The sequence below is a fragment of the Dipteris shenzhenensis genome, chromosome 3, assembly GCF_047967505.1.
Source record: "Dipteris shenzhenensis isolate YYH24624 ecotype China chromosome 3, Dip_SZ_1.0, whole genome shotgun sequence".
NCBI classification, from domain to species: Eukaryota; Viridiplantae; Streptophyta; class Polypodiopsida; order Gleicheniales; family Dipteridaceae; genus Dipteris; species Dipteris shenzhenensis.
Genome location: NC_141598.1, coordinates 50,722,101 through 50,744,055, shown reverse-complemented (window position 1 = coordinate 50,744,055; position 21,955 = coordinate 50,722,101). Strand labels below are relative to the sequence as shown.

The 21,955-nt window shown below is 46.5% G+C and overlaps 1 protein-coding gene across 1 annotated transcript in view; it reads right to left on the bottom strand.

Annotated features, from left to right (window-relative positions):
- Nucleotides 1–21,955, bottom strand: part of TSL (Protein kinase superfamily protein) — a 55,257-nt gene that overhangs the window by 7,461 nt on the left and 25,841 nt on the right. Inside the window, exons 9-12 of the mRNA XM_087402268.1 lie at nt 19,752–19,846; nt 19,253–19,432; nt 18,868–19,078; nt 11,213–11,477 (exon numbers count right to left, since the gene is read on the bottom strand). Coding sequence (XP_087258394.1) covers nt 11,213–11,477; nt 18,868–19,078; nt 19,253–19,432; nt 19,752–19,846 — 751 coding nt within the window. The remainder of the gene's footprint in view (nt 1–11,212; nt 11,478–18,867; nt 19,079–19,252; nt 19,433–19,751; nt 19,847–21,955) is intronic.

Below are 21,955 nucleotides of genomic sequence, written 5' to 3'. Positions count from 1 at the left end.
TTTGCAACTAAAATAGAGCTGTAGTCTTGGAAACCATAGGGACACACACACTTTTTTTTTAAAAAAAAGTGAAATCTTTATATTTCTGTGTGGGAAACCTCAAAAGAGGTAAAAACCCACCAATAAGTACAAGAAAAAAGTTTTTTACAAGTAAAACCTCAGAGCAAAAGTCATGAGGTAGCCAAGTAAAAAGTTACATATCAAGCTGGAGGAGAGTCAAACACAGCATCCTCCAGCTTCAAATTGTTCTGCTGTAAAAACTGATGCAGTGATGAAACCACACCATCAATAAAAACAAGCTGTTTTTTGCCCTTGTGATTCTTCTTGATATAGGCTGGTACCCGAAATTTTTGAATCAGAGGGTCAAAAACATGTTGTAACATGGGATGAAAAGATTCCAGTAAAAAAGGTACTTCTACATCCCTGACAGAAGAAGACTCTGACATAGGCATCAAAGGCAGAGAAGCTATATCAACATCCGTATCTTCCGATGAAAAAGCTGCATCTGATGAAGCAGGGTTCAGCATTTGAGCTTCATTCGGAGGATCAATCTGAGTAAGAGCAGGGGCAGTATCCTGAGAGAGCATGCATGTCATCTTGTAAATTGCCCTCTGCAAGGGGTACATCCATATCCTGAGTAGAAGAAAACTGATGGTGCTCAACAAGGGTGCAATCCTGAGCTTCTTCAGCAAGAGGAAGATTTGCCTGTGATTTATCAACCTTCCTCCAGTAGTGCTTCGGAGTAGTAGAGGGCTTCGCCAAAGAAGCCATAGCAGAAGCCGGAGACAGCTGAAGAAGGAGCAGGTGGTATGGGCCTGGATATAGAAGGGCAAGCACGTGCAAAATGACCAACCTGTCGGCACCAATAACATGCAGTGGGGAAAGATGCAAAATGGAGCTTGATACGCATCAGATGAGCAAATCCCAAATCAAGATCCAAAGTAGATGGCACGGGCTGCGTCATATCCCACAGGATGCAAAGACGAACATCACAGGAGGCTTGCAAGAACTCCTGTCTCGAAATACGGAGAGGCCTTCCCAAAAAAGCTGCAAGAGTTGGAAGATGCTGAAAAAGAGGCACAGGCAGCGCTTTGAGAGTAATCCAAACCGGACAGTGAGTCAGAAGTGTTGCAGAAGGATCGAAAAGTGGATCCCAGGGCATTACATGGCATAGTAAAATCCTTTTCCTAGAAAGACAAAGGAAGAAATACAATCCAGACCCACTGCAACATCAGCCCAATGACGGAGCTGAGCTGAAGATAAAACCCTGCCCATGAAGTATAGGCAGACTCCAAATTGCTGAGCATGTCCAAGACCAGAGACCAAAAGAGCATAATCCAAGGAACAAACAAGCGGGAAACTCGATGAAGAAACTTCTGTAACAGAGAGCACAATTGGCAAAGAAGATCCAGCTGGAGAGAAGAATAAGGGCCATCAGAATTATCCAGCTTTACCAATTTGATGAAAGGGGAGACAGGCAGACCATCATGCTTTCGCCGAAGGAACACATGAGGAGCAGAGGCAGAAGGAGGTGCCGAGGCTGAGAAAACAAAAGAGAGAGGGGACTGTGCAGGGGACTGTACAGGTTGTACAGTCTGCCGTACAGACTGTAGGGTCAATCGTACATCCTATACGAAAGTCCGTACAACAGGAACGGAGGGTTGTACGGGGGGGTCTAAAGGGCACGGGAAGAGTATGGGAGACTGCGCAGGAGATTGTACGAGCGGCGGTACAAAAGGCAACAGCTTGCACGTTAGCGGTACGAAAAACCATACAGCTGACGATAGCTGTACGAACGACAGAAGAGCCAGCAAGGTCTGGGATTGTACGAACCGGGATTGTACGGACGGCGATGGTATGGATGGGGATGGTACGGATGGCGATGGTACGGACGAAGACAGGGAGGGAGAGGAGAGGGCTCCATCGCTCCTCACCCTCACACACACACACACACACACACACACAAACACACACACACACACACACGCACATAGGGACACACACACACTCATAGAGATGATATGATATGATTGTATTAAAGTCCTTTTGAGACCCTCAAGATCTATGGGATTGGTGACCACTATTAAATTAAATAGTGGTCCATTACAACCATTGAAATAAAAGTCTCCCAAATCTTACTACACTGTGAGTATTTGCTGGACTATTTTCTATACTAGTCCTAGAATTTTGCTGCAATGTTCCAAGACTTCTTTTAAGTAGCTTCCAAACTTGTGGGCTGGCCGTTCCAATAGATTCTTTAGAGTACAACTATTGTTGCCATGGTTCTCCATTATGTGTACGCATGCTCGACATTTTAGGAGTATGTGCTGCTCGTCTTCTACCTCCCCTATAGGGCAGATTCTGCATATCGTCGCCTCCCTTGGGATCTTGGGTCGTATCCATCTCACTTCTAGATCATGTGAGCTGGTCCTTATTTTGCATATTAAATTCCTTTTGAATATTGAGATGTCCTCCCCAAGATATTTCTGCATTGCATAGCTATCCATCAGGTTGATTTCCTGTTTGTAGAACTGCATTTTTGTACTTGGATCGTGCCATATTTTATGTATTCAGCGTCTAAGTCCCTCATTTCACATGATTCTTCAGGTATATCAGCATAACAAGGACCAGGAAAACGGAACCGTTGCTGGAATTTTTTGGGAGCCGAAGCGGGGTAAACAAAGGTTTTCAAGGGAGGGAAAAGGAGGCACCAATGACCGTTCAGAATTAGTACTCACATTTGAGATTATATGGAAAAAGACAACATTTGCGACTCTTGCGCAATGCAAAGTCCAAACATGGCATCCCTTTAATGCATTATGCAGCACTAGGAGGAGCAACTAGGAGAAGTGGATTGGTGGTTTCCACTGGGAAACGGTCATAGGGGGCTTGAGCAAGGTCGGTAGACTGAGTGACTCTTTCAAGCTGTTTGAAGAAATGTTGGAAAGGGGTCTAGAATCAAGTACTATTTCTAGCAACCTCATGAAGAGATAATGCGACGCAAGGATGGTGAATGAAACCTCAAGACTTGGCAAACATATCATTGAAAAGGATGGTGAATGAAACCTCAAGTCTCAGTTTCTCGCTCGCAGGAGGGTGGCTCTCCAAAAGGAGGAAACTTTTCAAACATCCACAAAGTAATATAGGTTCCGCTGCAAGGCTATGTTGACTATGGTTGGAGTGTCCAACCTTATAAAACTTTGGTCAAGGATATAGATCGATGCTCTCTGTCATTGCCATTTAATAGAATCCTCCAAACAATGGCAATTACAGCCTTCAAGGTCAACTTTTTTTTGCAAGTAGAAGCGGCGAGTTTCCCCTAGGGCAGCTTCAAACATTTCCCTACTGCCTAGGAAACGTTTCCCAAGAAATTCGCCGTTTCTGTTTTTGGACAACCCCAAAATGGCAATTGTAGTAGCAGGGAGAAAACCTAACTCACTCTCTCTCCTACTCACTACTAACTGAACTGAGGAAATAACGCACTCAAACACAAGTGGATCTGTGGAGTGAGTGAGAATCTGCAGGAGGAATATAAGGGGCCTCCAAAGAGGAAGAATAACTGAACATCTGTCTGCCCAATAGAACTGAATACAACTGAGAGAATAAGTACTGTATGAAGGGGATAAAACCCTCAATGCAAAAGGGAAGAATATTGTACGGAGAGCAAGCTGGAAACTAAGGGCTGCTCTTATGCAGATCCCTTACTGATGCAATCCGGACTGAACCATGTCTGTAGGTGACCCTGTAGAAGGCGTAGAAGGGGAGCTGGTCTGCTGCCACCTAATCCCTGGTCTGATTCTCCTGGAACCCTGTTGTTGGCTGAAGACAGCTGCCCTGGAAATGGCCCTGGAAGTGGATGGAAGGAGTGGCCAATGAGGCTGCCTTATATAGGCCCCCTTGGGCCCTGGAACTGACTGCCAGGGCAGCCTGTTTAATGACCGCTGGCCAGATTTGTCCCAACCAGACTGGTCGGGTCTGTCCAATCATCCGCCACGTGGCACTGACGTGGTGCTTGTTGTTGCGGGGCTGTGCTGACATGGCCGTCCACGTGGAAGTCCAGCATGCCACGGGTTGTGGTTGTGGCATCCCTTTCTGCTGAGATTCAGACTAGGGTATGGAAAAAAAGGCTCCTTGGACGCTGAAAGGAGGTAGGGATGATCTGTGAAAAAATCCTCTTTAGCCCATGGTGCCTCGTGGGAACCCCTATGCTTTAATTTCACTGCATACAAGCACAATTGCATGTGCCTTTCTTGAACCGATGAAGCAAAATCTGCTCGGGCTCGACCACCTTTGCCTAATCAACAATCCCCGGCTGCTCCACATCTCCGACTGATGTTAGTGCCAACTCGCATATGGCTTAAGCCACGACACATGGGAATCGTTTGATCCATGTCGTAGATAACTGCAACTTCATGGCAACCTCATTGATAAACTTGATAATCAGAAAGGGGCCACTTGATGTGAGAGATTCGAGCACTTCTCCCCAATCTGCTTGGGTCGCTTCTTCATGTTCCAAAGATAAGCCCACTACCCTTCCTTGTAACCCACATCACGCCTTTGCTTGTAGGCTTGTGTTTGGTAGGCCTCCGATGCTTTCACAATGTTTTCTGCTCATAAGTCTTTGTGATGCGATCGGCCTCGTATACCTTCACAGATGTCCTGGTGAGAAGAGACTTGAACTTCTTGCCAAAGGCTGCTTCCTACCCACATAGAGGAATCGGTGTCATTTAGGATCCCCTGAACTAATGGTAAATATTGCTCCCATAGAGAAATTGGTGTCATTTAGGATCCCCTAAACTAATGGTAAATACCGCTCCCATCAAGACTGTGCATCTGCAACATAGCACTTCAGAATGTCGAAAGAAAGCTCGCTGTAGACTTTTGACTATGGACGGGAGCTGTTGGAAAAGCTAAGGTTGGTACCCAAGTTGTCGAAAAGGCTCTCCAAAACTGACTAGTAAATTTAAAATCCCTATCTAATACAATGATACGTGGCATGCCACACGTCGGATACCACCATCTAAGGAAAACTCGAGCCGTACTTTGTGCATCAATGGTACTGTTGCATAGAATAAGCATGACAAATTTGTTGAACGTGTCCACAATGGTCAGGCACACGGTGCTCCTGAAACCAATGGCTGATGGAAGGTTTGTGAAAAAATCCATGTTAATATGCTCGAAAGCAGGTCCGGGCAGGTCCAGAATCTCAAGGGGCTGAAGTAGACCTGGCAACTTCCCATAGGAAAGCTTCACTTGCCGGCATATCTGGCAATGAGACACATACTCGTGGACATCACTGCGTAAATGAGGCCAGAAAAATTTGTGCTTGATCTTCTCAAGAGTGCCTGCAACCCCTGTGTGTCCACCAACTGTGAAACAATGCATATCATGGAGTCTGGTAGCAAAGTATTGGGGTAGTACTGTGCATATCTACAGTAGGTGGTGGGGCTCTTTTGTTGTTCTTCATAGGCTGGGGATTGATTGTTTCTCCCCACCTATGTCCGTTTTCTGGTTTCTTTATGGAGTATGTGGGATGGAGATTACTCTCCCACCTCTACTGTAATCGCGTTTTGGCCATTTTGAATGGAATATATTACTGTTTTATCGTAATTGGGGCAGCACACAAAGGTATCCTCACCACCTGGCATGTATAGCATAATGGTCGGGCTGGTTATCAAGCATGACCTTGTAACAATGCACCTGAAAATATCGTACTGGTTGTGCCTCTCTGCAAGAAATATCTTGGTACTGCTAAAGTAATGCTTCCTCCTGGGGGTTCTTGACTAGGGTAGTTGTAGTGGTCGACTTGACGTAAAACACGTACACTTCACCACCTCGGCAGATCTCGCAAGCCATTTGAACTACTGAAATCAGAGGTCGAGGAAGTGTAACCTCAAGCCAAGAAATAAACTTGGACATAGCCTGAGATTTTGAAATCCAAGCCCTTGTTTTGGTAGTCAGGTCGAAGTTCATATTGGTGCCACCATCGTGCTCCCAAAATGATATCCGTTGCCTGAGTTAGTGTGACTCTGAGTTGCTGCTATCTACCCATCTTGAGATCTTCAGAATTGCTAAATTGACCTCCATGTTGCTCTCTGTCTACTTTCCCACAATGTGCCATTCAAGGCAATGGAATTCGTGAGAGTCAATCAGGCTTGCTTGGCTACCTTGGTGGAGATATCCTTGGAGGAGATAATATCCTCCGAGCTCCCTAAATCTGCAAGGATGAGGATCTTCATAAAAACGAAACATAGTGGGAAACGTGTGAGGATCGCCTGTTGGTTGAACTTCAATCTCCTTGATGACCACCTGGAAACTAAGGGCTCCTCTCATGCAAATCCTTTATTAATGTTGTCCGGACTGATCTGGATCTATAGGTAGCCTTGTAGAAGGCGTGGAAGGGGAGCTAGTCTGTTGCCACCCTATCCCTGGCCCAATCCTCCTGGAATCCTACTACTGGCTGACGACTGTTGCCCTGGAAATGGCCCTGGAAGTGGATGGAAGGAGTGGCCAATGAGGCTGCCTTTTAATAAGCCCCGCCCTAGACCTGACCGACCAGGACAATTTGTTGACCAACTCATGGCTAGATCTATCCCAACCAAATTGGTCGAGTATGTCCAATCATAGGTTGCCACATGGCATTGTTGTGGCACCCACTGCTACCATGGCACCCGTGCATGGCATGGTTGTTGGTAAGGCAATGCTGACACAACCACTGGCGTGGCAATCCATGTGGCAATCTAGCATGCCACAGGTTGTGCATGCCCGTGAAAGTTTTTTCCAAAAAAATGGCCTTTGAAATGCATTTCCCCATAGCTATGGTAAGGGGTTGCAAGGAGGCAAACACGAGTGGCGAGGGTAGGAAAGGTTGAGGGGAATGGGGCTGAGTAGGGGAGCTCGAGGTAGCAAGGGTAGGGGTGGTGAGGCTGAGTGGACGGACTGGGTACTGAGTAGAGGGTCTCGAGGTGGCTGAGCAAAATGGCTAGGAGCCGAGCGAGGTGACTCTGGGTTGCTAACAAGTGCAGGCTGATTTGTCTCCACCTCCAAGCGAGACTTCTATTGCCCCCTCTTTGATGAAGACTAAGGAGGTGAAACAGTTTTTTTCTGTTCAGGACAAAGGGAAAGCACCGGTTGCTTCAAATGGTGATGTTTCTCCTTCTGTGCCTTCGGTCAAAGGTGGGCACAAGGGGGGGGGGGGGAGAGAGACAGAGAGAAGGAAAGAAAGATGTATTAACATCTGTAGGAGGCCTTGCGCGCCTATGAGACAAAGTACGAAACCAGAAAGTAACTCATACAAGCCGCTGTGGGCTGAGGCAAAGGGCTCACTAAGGCCCTTGCTGAAAGCTAAAGTGCTGAATTAGTACAACAAAATAGCCAAAAAAAAAGCATCGGATACTCAAAGCTAATTCTCTGAGTACATGCCCACGCTCCAAGTATCGAGGTACGATGGTGGCTCTCTGATGAGACGCAAAGAGCTCTCGTATCTGTGTCTGTTGAGATGTCTCTCGAGGTGGCGGAGGACATGGTCTCCTCGATCTCTGTATCCGATGGGCTATGTCAAGGCAACACCTCATCTTTCACAATCTTCTCTGAGGAGGGCTGAGATAGACCGCACCTTGATCATGTGTGCTCTCAGTCACTCTCCGCGCCGCATGTGGTCTGTGCTCCTCTCGTCTAGCAGCATCGTGGCAGTGGCTCTCGCTGCTAATCCATGATGCCCTCATCTCATCTAGCTCTTCCTCCTCAACCTCCCTTGGAGCTGACTCAAATGCATAGAAGTCTATGACCCATGTCTTTGCTCGGTTGATCTCAATAGCTTGTGGCATCACCTCCTACTGCTCTCTGGTCTGTCGCATCAGTGTATCTGTGTGTCGTTGCATCTCAATCAAATAGAGTCCGTCACAAACCTGGGTGGAGAAATGGATCAGTGGTGTGAGCGGACCGAAGCCCGAGATAGTGATACCGCCCCTGGATCTCATAATAGACTAGGCAGACACATTGAAAATTCTCCTCTGTCTCGACCTACCCTCAAGAAGTGGTCATGGTAGAACTGGATCTTGGTGGGGAACTCCTCGTCTCCCCCCTAGTTTGGGACGTATGGAGCTGGAGGAGATCCAACTGTATGATACGGTCGACCTCATCTCGTGGGACCAACTGGGGCGGTGCATCCATGCTGTACTGAAAGGGGGGAAGTCTGTCCATCTGGATGCCGTGGCTATCAAACCATGTGGACACTCGTGCATACCATGATGTATCAACACCGCTCTCTACCGGTCGTCTGGATGACTCTAGTGCTAGCCTTGGTAATCTCCCCTGGGGTAGGCCCAAACTCTGTGAAGGAATGTCACTGTCTAGAAGATGGCTTCAACATGGAGAGGGGTCATGCCGAACTCTGCCTATATGATGGGATGCAAGACCAAGGGCTTACTCCAGATAATCCTAGATCCCATAGTCACCTGTAGCCTCTCAAATCTCTTTCACTCTGTCGATGAAAGGTCACCCCTCCAGAAAGGTGATGCATACATGGCAATCGATCTCACCAAGGTGTCAAAAAGCCAACCCTTCGTTGGGAGGTCTTGAAAGTGCGCCTAGAAGCACTACCTCTCTCGTCGGGCCAGAGCACCCTACCGTCATGTGAGTGGTGCTCTAGTTGCATGGGTCATCGTGAAGACTGGTCCTGTGAACACTGCCCCCAAAAACATGTAAGATTGCACTATCTCCACGGGCTCACGTCCATACGTGAAACTATGTCAATGAAGCACAGCTCGTGAGGTGTCGAAGATCATAACCTTGGTCTTCCCAAGGTTAACTATCACTTCTGTCTCTCTACAAAACACCTCCAAAGCCTCCAGATGTTTCTGCAATCCCTCTGCTGAAGATGATACGAGGACTACATCATCTACGTACAGCAGTATGTGCACCATCAAGTCAGCCAGAAGTGAACCGCCGTCTCCGCCTAGGCGGTCTACCAAGGATGTAATCTCATCGATATAGAGCCCGAAGAGAGTCGGTGAGAGGAGGGAGCCTTGCTTCACTCCGATAGTGCTCTCAACCTAGTCTGATAGACCTCCTGATACTCTTACCTCTGACGGGCTCATATAGGCTCATCAACCCCCAAATCATGACCTCTGGGAGCAGCAACTCATGTAACCTCCTGATCAAGCAGGAACGTGGAACAATATCAAAGGCCTTCCAAAAGTCTACAAAGCAAGTGTAGACTTTCTAGCACTTTTACTTCACCTCCGCAATGATAGCCCTCGAGGTGAAGAGATTATTAAAAGTCTTAGAGAGACTGAAGGGTCTATGAGACCGAAAGAACCTAATACAAAGAGCTGAAAGGGTGGAGCCTCTAAACCCACAATCATACAGATGCCAATGCATAAAGAGAAATCTCTGAGCTCATGGAGAGGATGGGAGCCAAGTAGCACTATGATCATCTGAAAACTCGTGGAGAGGTCATGCTTCAGAGACAGGCCGCAATGTACGAGGTTGCAATAGCAAAAAAGCACTGACAACTGTCAGCATGTGTAGTCCGTTGTGGTCTCTTAGCTATGGCCATGTGACGGACAAGTGCCACTATCACTGTCGTCGACCATGCCTCTGATCTGGTGAGCATAGAAGGGAGTCGGTCATGTCTTTCGCATGGTCCTCAGATCTGCAGTCTCCCTAAGCCCTACTGGTTAGTGCTATCTAGCTGCTAGAAAAACTCAGTGATCATGCTCTGAGTGGAATTTAGCTATACACCCTAATCTCGCCTATGTGCCTTGAGCAAAAGCTTCCAGTGTTAGAAGGCCTCATGAATAAAAGTCACCAAGCATCTCTGATCTAGGTCGGACAAGAGACTAGATAGGAGTCAGAACCCATCCTTCGAGACAGTGTTAGCGACCTTGGATCTCATAGTATATAGGACATCTGATAGCGTGGTCTACAACTTGATCTCCTGCTGATCACATAAAGTGCTCCTACAACTCAATCTCCTGTTGATCAGATAAAGTGCACATGCAGCTGTCTAGGTATGCCCTCAGCCCGTCCATTTCAATGTGCAGTCGGTTTGACGGAACGCTAAACTGCCCAATCAATATCCTTTAAGGAGTGGGGGACATCATCCGTGTGTATCCTAGTGCATCAATGAAGCTCTCTGCTGAAATCTTTAGGCAGTTGTCTCTGTAGAAACTGAGCTTCATACGAAGCACACGAGGTGCCAACCAGGCCCTGAATGTGTGTAGCTATAGGAGATCCTCTCGGATAACCTGGTGCATCTCGTGATATGTAAGTGGGACGGAAGGGGCCTCAATGCTTGATCGGGGAAGGGAGGTAACCTGTCTATGTGGATTCCCAAACTCTGAAACCATCTGGCCCTCAGCCACCAAAACTATGGTTAAAGATAGAGCCCAGCACAATAGCCTGTGTCGCCCCGTGGTACAAGAATCATACTCCTTGATGCAGTACAGGTACGTGATAACCTAGAACATTGCATCAAGCTATAGTTGGGATGCTTTGAACTGAGCAGCCGGGACTGACTGATGTGGAGGCTTACTAAGGATCATCCGGGAAAGCAAGAGAACCTGATGCCTCTCCACTCGAACCCAACCTGTCTCTAATAGATCTGGCACCCAACAAGGGCTGGCATACATAACCGCTGGGGGGACCAAGGGAGAGAGAGGGGGGGAGAAAGAGAGAGAGAGAGAGAGAGAGAGAGAGAGAGAGAGAGATGCAATGTCCGCTCTATGGGATAGAATAGATCATCAATATTTCCAGCTCTACACAGTTTTGTGTTCCTCTGCCTACGACAAGTCGTCTGGGCAATGCTTGGGCTCTGTCTGAACCTTTTTCTTGTGATATTCTAGAACTGCTCAAAGAGGCTACGTTGACCTCTAGGTGCTGAAGTGTGTATGTTGTGCTTTAACCTGATATTCCCAGATGCACAACTCAGTAGTACACCGTGCTCCACCTCACCAAAATAACTTCCCTTACCTTTCTTTATTTCAACCCCCCCCCCCCACACACACACACCCCATTCACCTACCCACACTCACACATACCCACTCAAACACACACCCCCCCCCCTAACTAACACCCACACCCCCAAATTCGCATTTTCCTTTTGTGTGTGTGCATGCATATACTGCATGTGTGTGTGTGTGTGTGTGTGTGTGTGTGTGTGTGTGTAGGGGGGAGGACTCTTTATATGCCTACACGGTTGAGTCAGTACCAGTACGTTCCTGCACCTTGAGATGTAAGTTCCATCCCTTGCGACCCAACCTCCTCTTCTAAAACCTTGCTGAGCCCAAAATCAGTCATCTTTGCTACTCCAAGATTATCAAAGAGCACATTTCCGGGCTTCAAGTCATAATGTATGATTCTCTGTGGGCGACTGTTCATGTACACGAGTCCTGAAAACAGTTGCGCCAAGATACAACGTGCCTCTCTTTCGGGTAAAATAGGTGTTGCTTTGAGTACTGCATCAAGGTCTTTCCCTGCAGGTGGAGTACATGTTGCCAGTAAACCAATTTTCAATGACGACAAGTATTATTGGTCCTCTCTAGTCAAACTGTATCATCCATAATTTGTCCTTACAAAAAATGTGCTGCACACAATCATTCTGCTGTTCAAGAGGTTACATTATGTGGATCACTCCAAGTAAAAGATTCAAACAGTAAATAATTTGGTCTATATAGTAATTCATGGATGCATCTGTCTGACTTTCATAAAACAAAGGCATTAAGTCTCAGGTTTCTGAGTCAGGACATTCCAGCCCTTGAATTTGTAGATTTTTGCATGTAGTATTGACAAGTAAACATCAAAGCAATAAATAGGGTACAGGAGATTTTGTGAAATCTTGATGAGATCCTTCCACTTCTCCTTCACATAGCCTTTTTCTAATACAATCTCTAAATCAAAAAGCAAAAATTGCAACATTTCCAACTTATATATTTACATTTCTTCTTCTGCCACAAGGAATCCCAAATTATTTGACAAAAACAAACTTTTCCCGACAGCAAAGGGAGTAAATTCTTAAGCAAGCTGCTCATCTGAAAGTGTTTCCACAGATGCAGTCAACCGAAAATAGTATAATTGGGTCTTTCCAAGCTAGCTCTGGATAAGAGGACACTACTTTACATTTAAGAACTACTAGAAGCACATACTTCTTACAAGCTTTGATAGGTTTCATTGTGTGACTTACAATTCACTCTTGGAATGCTTGCACTCGTCATCCTGCACTCCCACTCCCACTCCCACATATACACGCCCGCCCCCACCCCCCCACAGCCCCTTGAAAAGCTAGAACAGGGCAGAAAATGTTTGAGAACAGTGTTGGGACTGCTAATTCCAAACTAACTCTGTGAAAAGCTGTGCTTTGCCACTAATGAAAGCAGAAAATGGTGTTACTCCCAAGCTCCAGAAGGGAGTAAATTTGCAGAAAACTTTCCTTTCAGGCCAGGTTGGTGCAGTGACCTGACCAGTCACCAAAGGAAGCACAACTTAAGGAGCGATGCGGTCTGGACATGAGGATGCTGTTGCAGATGATTGTTGCTGACGATATATGCTGATGATCGTTGCTTGCTGCTGATCGTCAGTTGCTGAAGATCCGTCACCTGAGCCCTCTTCTGTTCTCTTTCCTAATCGCCCCCTTCACTCTTCTGATTCTGCTCCTGCCCAGTATGTATTGGGCAGTTCTCCAGTTTTTGTCTCAAGCTTCTCCCAGCCCACTTTTGGGCTGGGTGTCTTTCTGCCACCTCTCCCTCAGTTTTTCGCTCATTTTTTGAGATGCACCCAGCCATTTCTGGGCTGGGAAGCCTTCTGCCACAACCCTTTTCACTGCCTGCCCCTAAGCTCAGGTTTGAGCTTTGCTCAGCCCGTTTTTGGGCTGAACCTTTGTTTGCTACCGCCCTTCCCCTTTTCTGCATGTCTCTAACCATTGCCAAGAGCTAGCGGGTGATGTTCTTTGTTTGACAAAGGGATTTGAATCTAGGAAGCTAGAACAGAGGGGCTCACATGGCTGCGCCCTCGACTTCCTCAGCCATCTGGATTTCCTCTTTCCAAAGGATAAACACCAGGTGCAAAAGGCTATATATTTCTCTTTAGGATCGAGCATTGATGGCGCGCATTCCACATGACGACAGGTTTGAGCTTTGGGTTCCGGCGATCTTAGCTTTGGAAGTGACCACATCCAAGACGTCAGCACCCTGGATACCACTCAAGCTTGGGTGGAGCAGAGACCAGTCCACCCTCGACCCATCTAGTTTTCTTTATCCCTTGATATCACAGGTTTGCACTGTATGACATGGAAATGACTCATCATGTACCAAGATATCCCAGTATGCTTCACTCCCAAGTCAACCCAAGGAATACATTTTGCCGATCAGAGCTTGTTTTGGCATTGTTCACAATTGACTATAGCAGCTTTGATACTGTCAGATGATCGAGCCTCAAAGGTGAGGCAAATCGAGGATGACCCAAACACATCCTATGGACAACCTATTTGAAGGTGTCCTCGGGCAAAATGGGTCAAAGCTTCAATCCTACCAGTGAAGTGTCTTCATTGCAGAAAGATGGGCCACCTAACCAAGGCTTGCCCGTGTTTTGCCAACCGTCCTTCCCCTTGCTTGAAGGTCCCTCCAAACCTTTAACAAGAGGGTAGGGAAGTAGGGCCCATCCCCAAGTCAAGAACCTCAGCCTCTTCATTCGCAAACCCACTCGATCACCCCATTAGACCGGTTTGGACTAGAGTGGAGGGCAAGAGAATCTACACGAGCAGCAAAGAACCACAGTAGACGATCTCGTCAAAGACAACAAGGAGGGCAGTCGGAGCAGCCTGACCCAGAGTGCTTGATCTCCCTTGAGAGGGAGGAGTTCTTTGGTCTTCCCCCAAAGATGGTGCCATAGCACGTAGGGCAAGTTTCTTTAACACAAATTCACACAGCTTCAGAGCCAATGCCAAAATTCCTCCTGCCTCTCTCTCTCCCTATCCGCCTCTACCTCCACTAACGCCTCCACCTTCAACCCCCCACCCCTCGCGGGATGCCTCCACCACCTGACCCCTTAACTGTTCCCGCTCCCACTAGACCAAGCCCTTGCCTTTAGACTGGCCCGCCCCTCTGTCCTCATGTTGCCTTGCCTACCTCTCCACCAACAATTATCACCCTTGTCACCCCCTGACCCTCTACGTCTCGTCACCCCCCTGCTGCCTACAATAAGCCCATCCCCTCGGCTTAGGTTTTCCCACTCTCCCCTCTCCCCCCCACCCTTCTTGCGCCCGATCCAAGCCTCATCGAGCTCTCCCTCTCCAAATCCAAGTTTATCATCTTCCTCAAACGTGACTTCTCTCCTTCAAGCTTCTAGGGCATAAGCCCCGCCCAAGTCGACCACTCCCACAGGAATTCTAGCACCTAGGGCCCTGGAACTACGCTAAGGTACCCCTCTCACCCTCGAGATGTCGGCCTTGATCTTGTAGATCCATAAAGTGTGACATGATTGGAGCAATGGGTACTTCCCTCTTCCTTCTAGGGCGTCATCTTCATTGCCATGAGAGAGGAACAATGGACCCCAACTCTCTTTGACCTTACCTTCAAGGTCCAAATGATGGAGATGCTAGAGGCGTGGTCGAGACAGACGGGTGTGGAGCTATGACTAGCACATGGCCACAATGCAACCTTCTAGATTGTTTTTCCCTGAAACAAGAAAGGTTGTGGGTGTGCAATGGCAGTGATCCGTTCAAAGAGGAGCAAGAAGCTCAGCCAAGTGATGCTCCTTGACCCAATGTGCAGAAAGACTAGGAATCTCGACCTCTTTCTTAATGTCCTAAGCCCTCAAAGCCGGTCTAGAATCATTGATGCCTCTAGCGCAGTGCCGTACAAACCTAGACTACTCCCCCTCCAATCCTCCAACAAAGTCCACACGGTCAATAGTGGCCACACACGCGTTCAACCATTGGATAGCCCAATTCGCCACCCCCAACCCCTAATCGTCTCCATGAGCAACACTTGGAACTAGTAAGGTGAAATGTGCACAATTTCACAATCGAGCACGTCAATACCGCAGCACTTGAACTATAGAGAGCCCTTGTTGGACAGTTAGTGGATATTCTCAATGTTTTAGAAGCAAATACATGCGACAAGACACTTTCTTCCAAGAAGGGGCTCGAATATTTAGTCCTCGACTGCAAGGGATCTAAGCAGGATGTTTGCATCTCATTGGGACAAGCCCTAGACCCACAGGTGTTTGATTAGGGTAAGCTCATTGCAAGGACATGCAATGCACACCCACATGTCACCAATAAAGAAAGTCCTTTTGGCACTGACTCACATAAAGTCTTCCAAACATGGATTCCTGGAGATGGAGACGCCTTCAACAACTTCAAATTTGAGGAGGACAAGCTAGAGAGGGTTTCTTCGTTGCCATGCCTTCCTTTATACGGGGCATGTTGGACCAGTTTATCTCCACCATCAAGGACCGGGACCCTTTGCATGAGGACAAGTTCTCCAAAGTGCATGGGAGTCTCAATTTTGCCTTCGGTTAGTGCCGAGAAGATGGGCTCTTGGACAAACTCGCCGAATTCTACCTCGGTGACTGATCCGTGCAAAAGGAGGGGGCCGGGGGGCACATCTTATAAGTTGGCTACAACTAATCGAGGGGTTCCTACACAATCCTCTATCCACGAGCTACCCGCAACACTACCAGATGTTATACACAAAGACACGAAGACACATGGTGTAGGCTAGGGCTTCACCACCCAACATAGATCGTTACAAGGATCATCCCCAAGCTAGAGGTGAGGCATATCTTGGACCAATGATCTCCCAGGTAAGACTACAATATCGTACCACGCATCCCCATCAATGCACTGATGTCGTTAGGGAATCACACGCCTAGACGGGCTCCTTCTAAGGCCCCACTCCGAAAATGCCCCAAATGAGCTGAAGCTCACACTTATATAGCATAAAGTGTCTTAGGTAACTCAACCCTACAACACTCTATGCTTAGGGACGCTAAAGGGACATCATGCCCTCACTGTCTTACTTTACAACTTCGTAAAGGTCAAGGCTGCTCACCTTTCAGGAGCTAGAAGCCATGTTGCTCCAGGAGGAAGCTAGGGCCATGATGGTGAGATTGGCGATGAAAAAGCCTTTCGTGCACAAGGTAAGAGCAAAGGTCGAGGAAAGGGCAAGCTTGGCAACAACAAGCCTAACAAAAAGAGAGGACAAATCTAATAATGAAGAGGACTCATCAAATAACCAAAACCAGCAGCAGATGTGGGTTTTTTTTTTTAAGGAGAACTTTTCTTGGTAACCACTCCGAGTTTTGCTGAGATCAGGTATGCAGATTTAGGTTGAACGGTTTGTAAGTCTAACATTGAGAGATCAGGTATGCAGATTTAGGTTGAACGGTCCGTAAGTCTAACATTGAGAGATGGTCTAATGAGCCAAAGGGACACAAAGTCTTTGGGAAGGTGGAGGACAGCAATGTTTGCTCAAGATGTTCTGAGAAGAAAGCTAACATTACTTGCATAAGGGAGGTGTCTTTGGGGGAGACTACAAGGATCAAAATTAAAGCAGTACGGTGAAGCTGGAGATTGCAATACATGTTACACATCGATGTTAATGGGTCACTCCAAGAGGTACCTAGCTTGTTCTCAAAGCAAGCATTTGTGTGAGTGTATTAAATGGTGAGCATATTCCTTTGTTTGCCAAGTTTTTCTTAGGAGTTGAGAGAATGGAGGGAGAAAACCTCCTAGCAAATAGAGGGGGAAAGACTTATTGCAGAGGCCATCACTGCCTGCTACATGACATTAATCAAGGACAATGACGATTGTTTGGAGGAACATAACCTGTTGACATGGACAGGAGTCTCGAGGCTTCTTCACAGCCCAGACGCAAGATACTAGAAGATGGAGGTGCACCTGTTGAAGCCTTTAGGGTGTAAACAGAGACATCAACAAATCTGGGGAGTATATTGCTACCAATGGGATACCAATGTTGTTCAGAATTTTTAGGGATTTTGGTGATGAAGAGGCACAGGGATCTCAATACTCAACTTCATTATTTGGTTACAGATGGTGCCAGATTGGTGACGGGTTGAAACAGACCATAGGAGCATGGTGCTTGGCAGGAACCAGGTTGTCCTTGGATTCTAAGGGGGGCAACTGGATAGGCCAGAAGTATGTGCCAAGATTGCTCAAGTACGCTGGCGGATTTGTGATCATAGATGGTGGTAACATGGACCATTGGTGCTACCTGGATAGTATCTATGTCCTGATAATTTGCTTGTATGAGACCAAACCTGGAGGAGCAAGAGCTGCAGGGTCAAAGACCGATGATGGAGGATGCCTCTAGCTTGTTCTTGAGAGCTTCTCATGGAGCACCTGCATCAACATGTGGGTGTTGGCCCACAGTGGGTTGTTGAGATGGCTCGTTGCGATTTTAGGGGGCACATCCCCCACCTGTGAGCCCTTATATCAGGAGGACATGAGGGAGGTCTACCGGCAGCAAAAGAGGGACAAAGAGATGCCACGCGGACAGAGAGGAAGGCTGTCACGGGGGCAGATCTGAGAGCTGTAAGCAGAGCTGCCCATGGGCAGCATGCAGGCTGCCATAGGAGCAGCATTTATGATGGCACAGGGCCCTGGGGAGAAGGCTAAGGTGCAGGCAGCAGCAGTCCCTGCAAGGGCAGTATACAGGGCAGTGAACATGGGCTGCCAGGGTCACTAGATAGGCCATGCAGGTGGCAGCAGCAACGAACTGCCAATCGACAGTCTGAAGCAGCCCATTGGGTGCAGCAGGCTGGATCGGCAGAAGTGGGTCAGGCCCAAGACAACACCAGTCAACACCTGCCACGTGGTAGCCTCGTCAGCAGGTACAGGTCAGGGCAGATCTGCCAATATTAGGTCAGCCCAGTCTGTGGGCTGGTCGGCCAGCTCAGTCTGCTGGTCAGTCAGTTCGTAGGGCATTTCAGAGGTATTAAAAGAGCCCTTGGAGGGGCAGTCCACTCAATCATTGGTACCTCACACATTGGTTGCAATTCCTGCAGCAAGGTGGCCTGGAATCAGTGAGCCTTGTCCCTCACCATTGGCTGCAGACAGACGTAGCAAGGAGGTCAAGGATCAGGACACCAACAGTACATCAACATTGGTTGCAGACGGAAGCAGCAAGGAGGTCCGTTGGAGGGGCATCTACTCAGCCTACTGAAGCTCCATAGGAGCACTCAGGCTGACAGTGTTCTGAAGGTGCCAGAAGGAGCTAGAAGACAGTTTTAGCTAGAATGGCCACCTATTTAGCTGACGACCACAATTAGAAGGACCACCTACCAACCGGCTTGAAAATCAGGCACCAAACCTGCCCAGGCCAACCTGAGCAGCCAACTATTGCAGGACCTAGTTCAGCCCCATAACCGTTCCTAGTGATGGGCTTCATATGCACGCACTGGATGATGACCCTTCTCATGCGGTATGTCTTCTTTTATCTTGTCATGTGGTGCTTACAAATGTTTGCTCTCTACCGATTTACCCATTCCAAATTCAAGATTTACAAAGCATTGTAAGATATGTCCATGCCTTTCAGAGGCTTTTTCATCTTATAATTTTCAATCGCTTCATTTACAAAACACAATTTATTCACGCTATCTTCCAGAGTACTCAAGTTTTCTTATCTTTTAAAAAAAGTTAATAGTCCAAGGACCTAATGAAGAAAAGGAGTGTTATCCCCCTTGATGCTCAATTAATATAGATATGGGCGTACCCAGCCATACAATACATATCACTCCTTCAATACTTAAAGTAAATTATTACCTACTGTACTCTTAACCAAGTCTATCCCTTGTCACAACCACAAGATAAAAGATTATTTTGCAACAATGTGTTGGAGAGCATACCACTACAATATTCCAATACAGTGCAAAATGTATTGTGGTCAATTTCAAATATGTCCCAAAGCCGCACAATGTGAGGATGCACAAGGTTCTTATGTATATTGTATTCGCGAATGGCATGCCGTATGTAGCTTTGCTTCTTCTCCTCGCTCCATTGGGCATTGAGACTATGAAGTTTACACGCCACATATCTATATTCCACTAGATCATATGCCTGCTTACACATTCCTTGCACTAAGTCAACAAAAATAGAACACTTACCAAGGTTAACCCAGAAATATTTTCAAGCAAAGCAAAGTGGGTAGAGTGTGGAATTTTCCACATGTAATCATTCAATATATAAATTCACACTTTTGAAACACTACCCTAAAAGAGAACAAGCTGATACCTTATAGACCTCACTGAAACCACCCTTCCCTAGGAGATTCAGCAAGGCATAGCGTTTGTTGAGAATGGGAAAACTATTGAACCTAGATGCATCTTCATCCCTAATTCGCCTCATTTCCCGTAGATGTCTTGCCCTTTCCAGCTCATAGCGATCTCGATCTCTCAAAGCAGCTTCCTCCTCCTGCTTGAAAGCTCAAGTGTGCCAATCACAACACTATTGTTGTTTTTTCTTAGGGAATCCTGGGGGTGTTACTTTTTTTTTCCCAAAACTGGGCGTGTTACTTTCAAAAGCAAGTGGTAGAAAAAAGGTGCTCCTTTCCAAAACAAGATAACCTCCCTCCAAAGGAAGAAAATGGAAAGTGGAGGGGAGACATTATAATAGGAAATTTGAAAAAATGCAAATAAAGTGAGTCCCAACTTTGAAAGCTCACACAAATTGGGACGAATACATCCAAGCATTCAAGGAACATAAAATGCAAAAACTCTGGCTAATGACTTACCCTTTTGATGCTAAGGAGGCGAGACCTACATAGCTCCTCTTGTAGCAAAAACTCCTCATCAACCAATAGGTCCCCTTCATTCCCATCAATCTTATCTAAAATCATATAACATTCTCTGGTCAGCTTCAATACATACCAAAATTTTAATCCTTAGATATGCCAAAAAAGCACATTCCCTGAAAACCGCACGACCATACATGCTCAGCAATAGTCTTCATATCTCTTTCCTCAAATGTAAATGCAGCATAGACCTGTGTGCAGGAAGCACAGTGATTTGAACTGCATACAGCACTAGGCAAACAAGACAGCAAGGAAACGTTGAGCTCAAATCAGGTCCATGCCTTATTTGACTAACAAGCCACACATTAAATTTAGAGCATTGTTAAAGGCAGACACATTGCATGAAATTCAAAAAGCTTATCACGTTTCCCCTCCTCTAAAACTGTTCTAGGCTAACAGCCTTTTCCCGGGAGGCAGCTTGGTTCAAAGGTCACCCCTCCCCTTAGCAGACTTAAGGACAGCCAGAACTGGGGTGAGTGACCATGCAAATGACACAGGACCAATTGGACAGCCCCTGCCTTCTAGACCCGCAGAGTTTGAAACTCCAAACGTTCCATCTGGAACAGCACTGACCTTGCATTACCGCCACCCATTATCTGAATTTATTTCCAACCCCACACTTTCAGAATACCTCTATGGAACCTTAGCATGCACTTTTCAAAATGTAGGTTTGGCAGCAGAACTGAGTGCAAAATCCAAACCAGTTCTTACAAAGAAAAGGGATGTAAACTGCCCAAAGGTCCTGTCCTTACAATCCATTGAGGGTAGATAAAATGTCATCTGATTTCACTCAATTCCTTGTCCCAGTCACCAACAGCATCCAAGTACCATGGTCTTCATGAAACGTCACCATATTGGAATCTTCCCCAACCACCAACTGCCTGCCATACTCCGAGAATTCCCGTTTCACCTAGGGGTAAAGGGTGACAAGTGGGTAACAATAAAGCATACCTTCCAAAAATCACGCTGACAGCCACCTACAAGCTTCACACATAGACAGAGGCCACCAGAAACAAGTATATTTTGCCATCACAGCTACTTTTACAAACCTTGAGGGGGATTCTACTGAGATGCTCTGTATATTATGTTCACATAAATGCATGCTTATGCCCTAAGGAATTGGAATCCAGAGATAGAGTCTTCCCTAGGGCCTATATCTACCCCAAAGGTTTGAAAGTCAAGACTGTCTAGCCTCTTTCAGGACCCTTGGAGTTTGTATCTCAACTTTTCTAAAGCAGCAAGAGTTCCCTCAGAAGGGGTCTCATGTTAGCTCCTGAATATATTTTTTATTAAACACTTGTGGAACAGGAGTTGTTAAGGTCACCTTAAAGAACATCATGACATTTTGTTATACGCATGTGACATGTGTTTTACATTTAGATGATGTGATGATAGATTATAGATGGTCAGGTGGCCTTGAATCTCTTATGTGGCTTGTCTATCATTACTCTTTTCAATTGTAAAGTATTTATTACCAAGGTCAGAAATATGGAAAAGCGAATTTGCCTAGACTCCCAAGTTCTAAGGGACAGATGGGACTAACCAAAAATGTCTCAGCTATGGCAACGTGACCAAGCTCAAAGCATCCTCTATTTACAACAATTACTTCAAATGGCAGTTTCATAGATCCACACCACATCAATGGGAATTTGATCAGGGTGAAACATTATGTGCCGCATGTAGTCCACAAGTGTAAGAGGGCTTAGATTGCTTAGTTTGTTGAGGGCTTAGTTTGCTGAGCCGATGTTTGTGTCACAACTAAGAGGGAGGGGTCAACAAAAGCTGGAGACAATGTAAAGCAATCATTATGTTTGAGGATGCATGTACGACAATCAACAACAAAAGAGAGTGAGTTGCAAAAACAGTTACACCAAGAGCGTCATAGATGAAGACCAAACACTGGTTCTGGCCAGCTGATTAATCAGTTCAGCCTTGATAACCAAAGTCCTTCTCAACTTCTTGAAAGGTCTACTGTCAATTTGCTCTATCTCACCAAATATCACCTCAATTCTTGTGCAAAACGTTGAGTCAAAGGCATGCATTAATCCGTTAAGAAAGAAATAGTTCCGCAATAACAACTACTAAGCCCTCCTAAGCTCAGAGGCAGTGACCACCAATATGATTTCCCCCTCTTATTCTCAAAT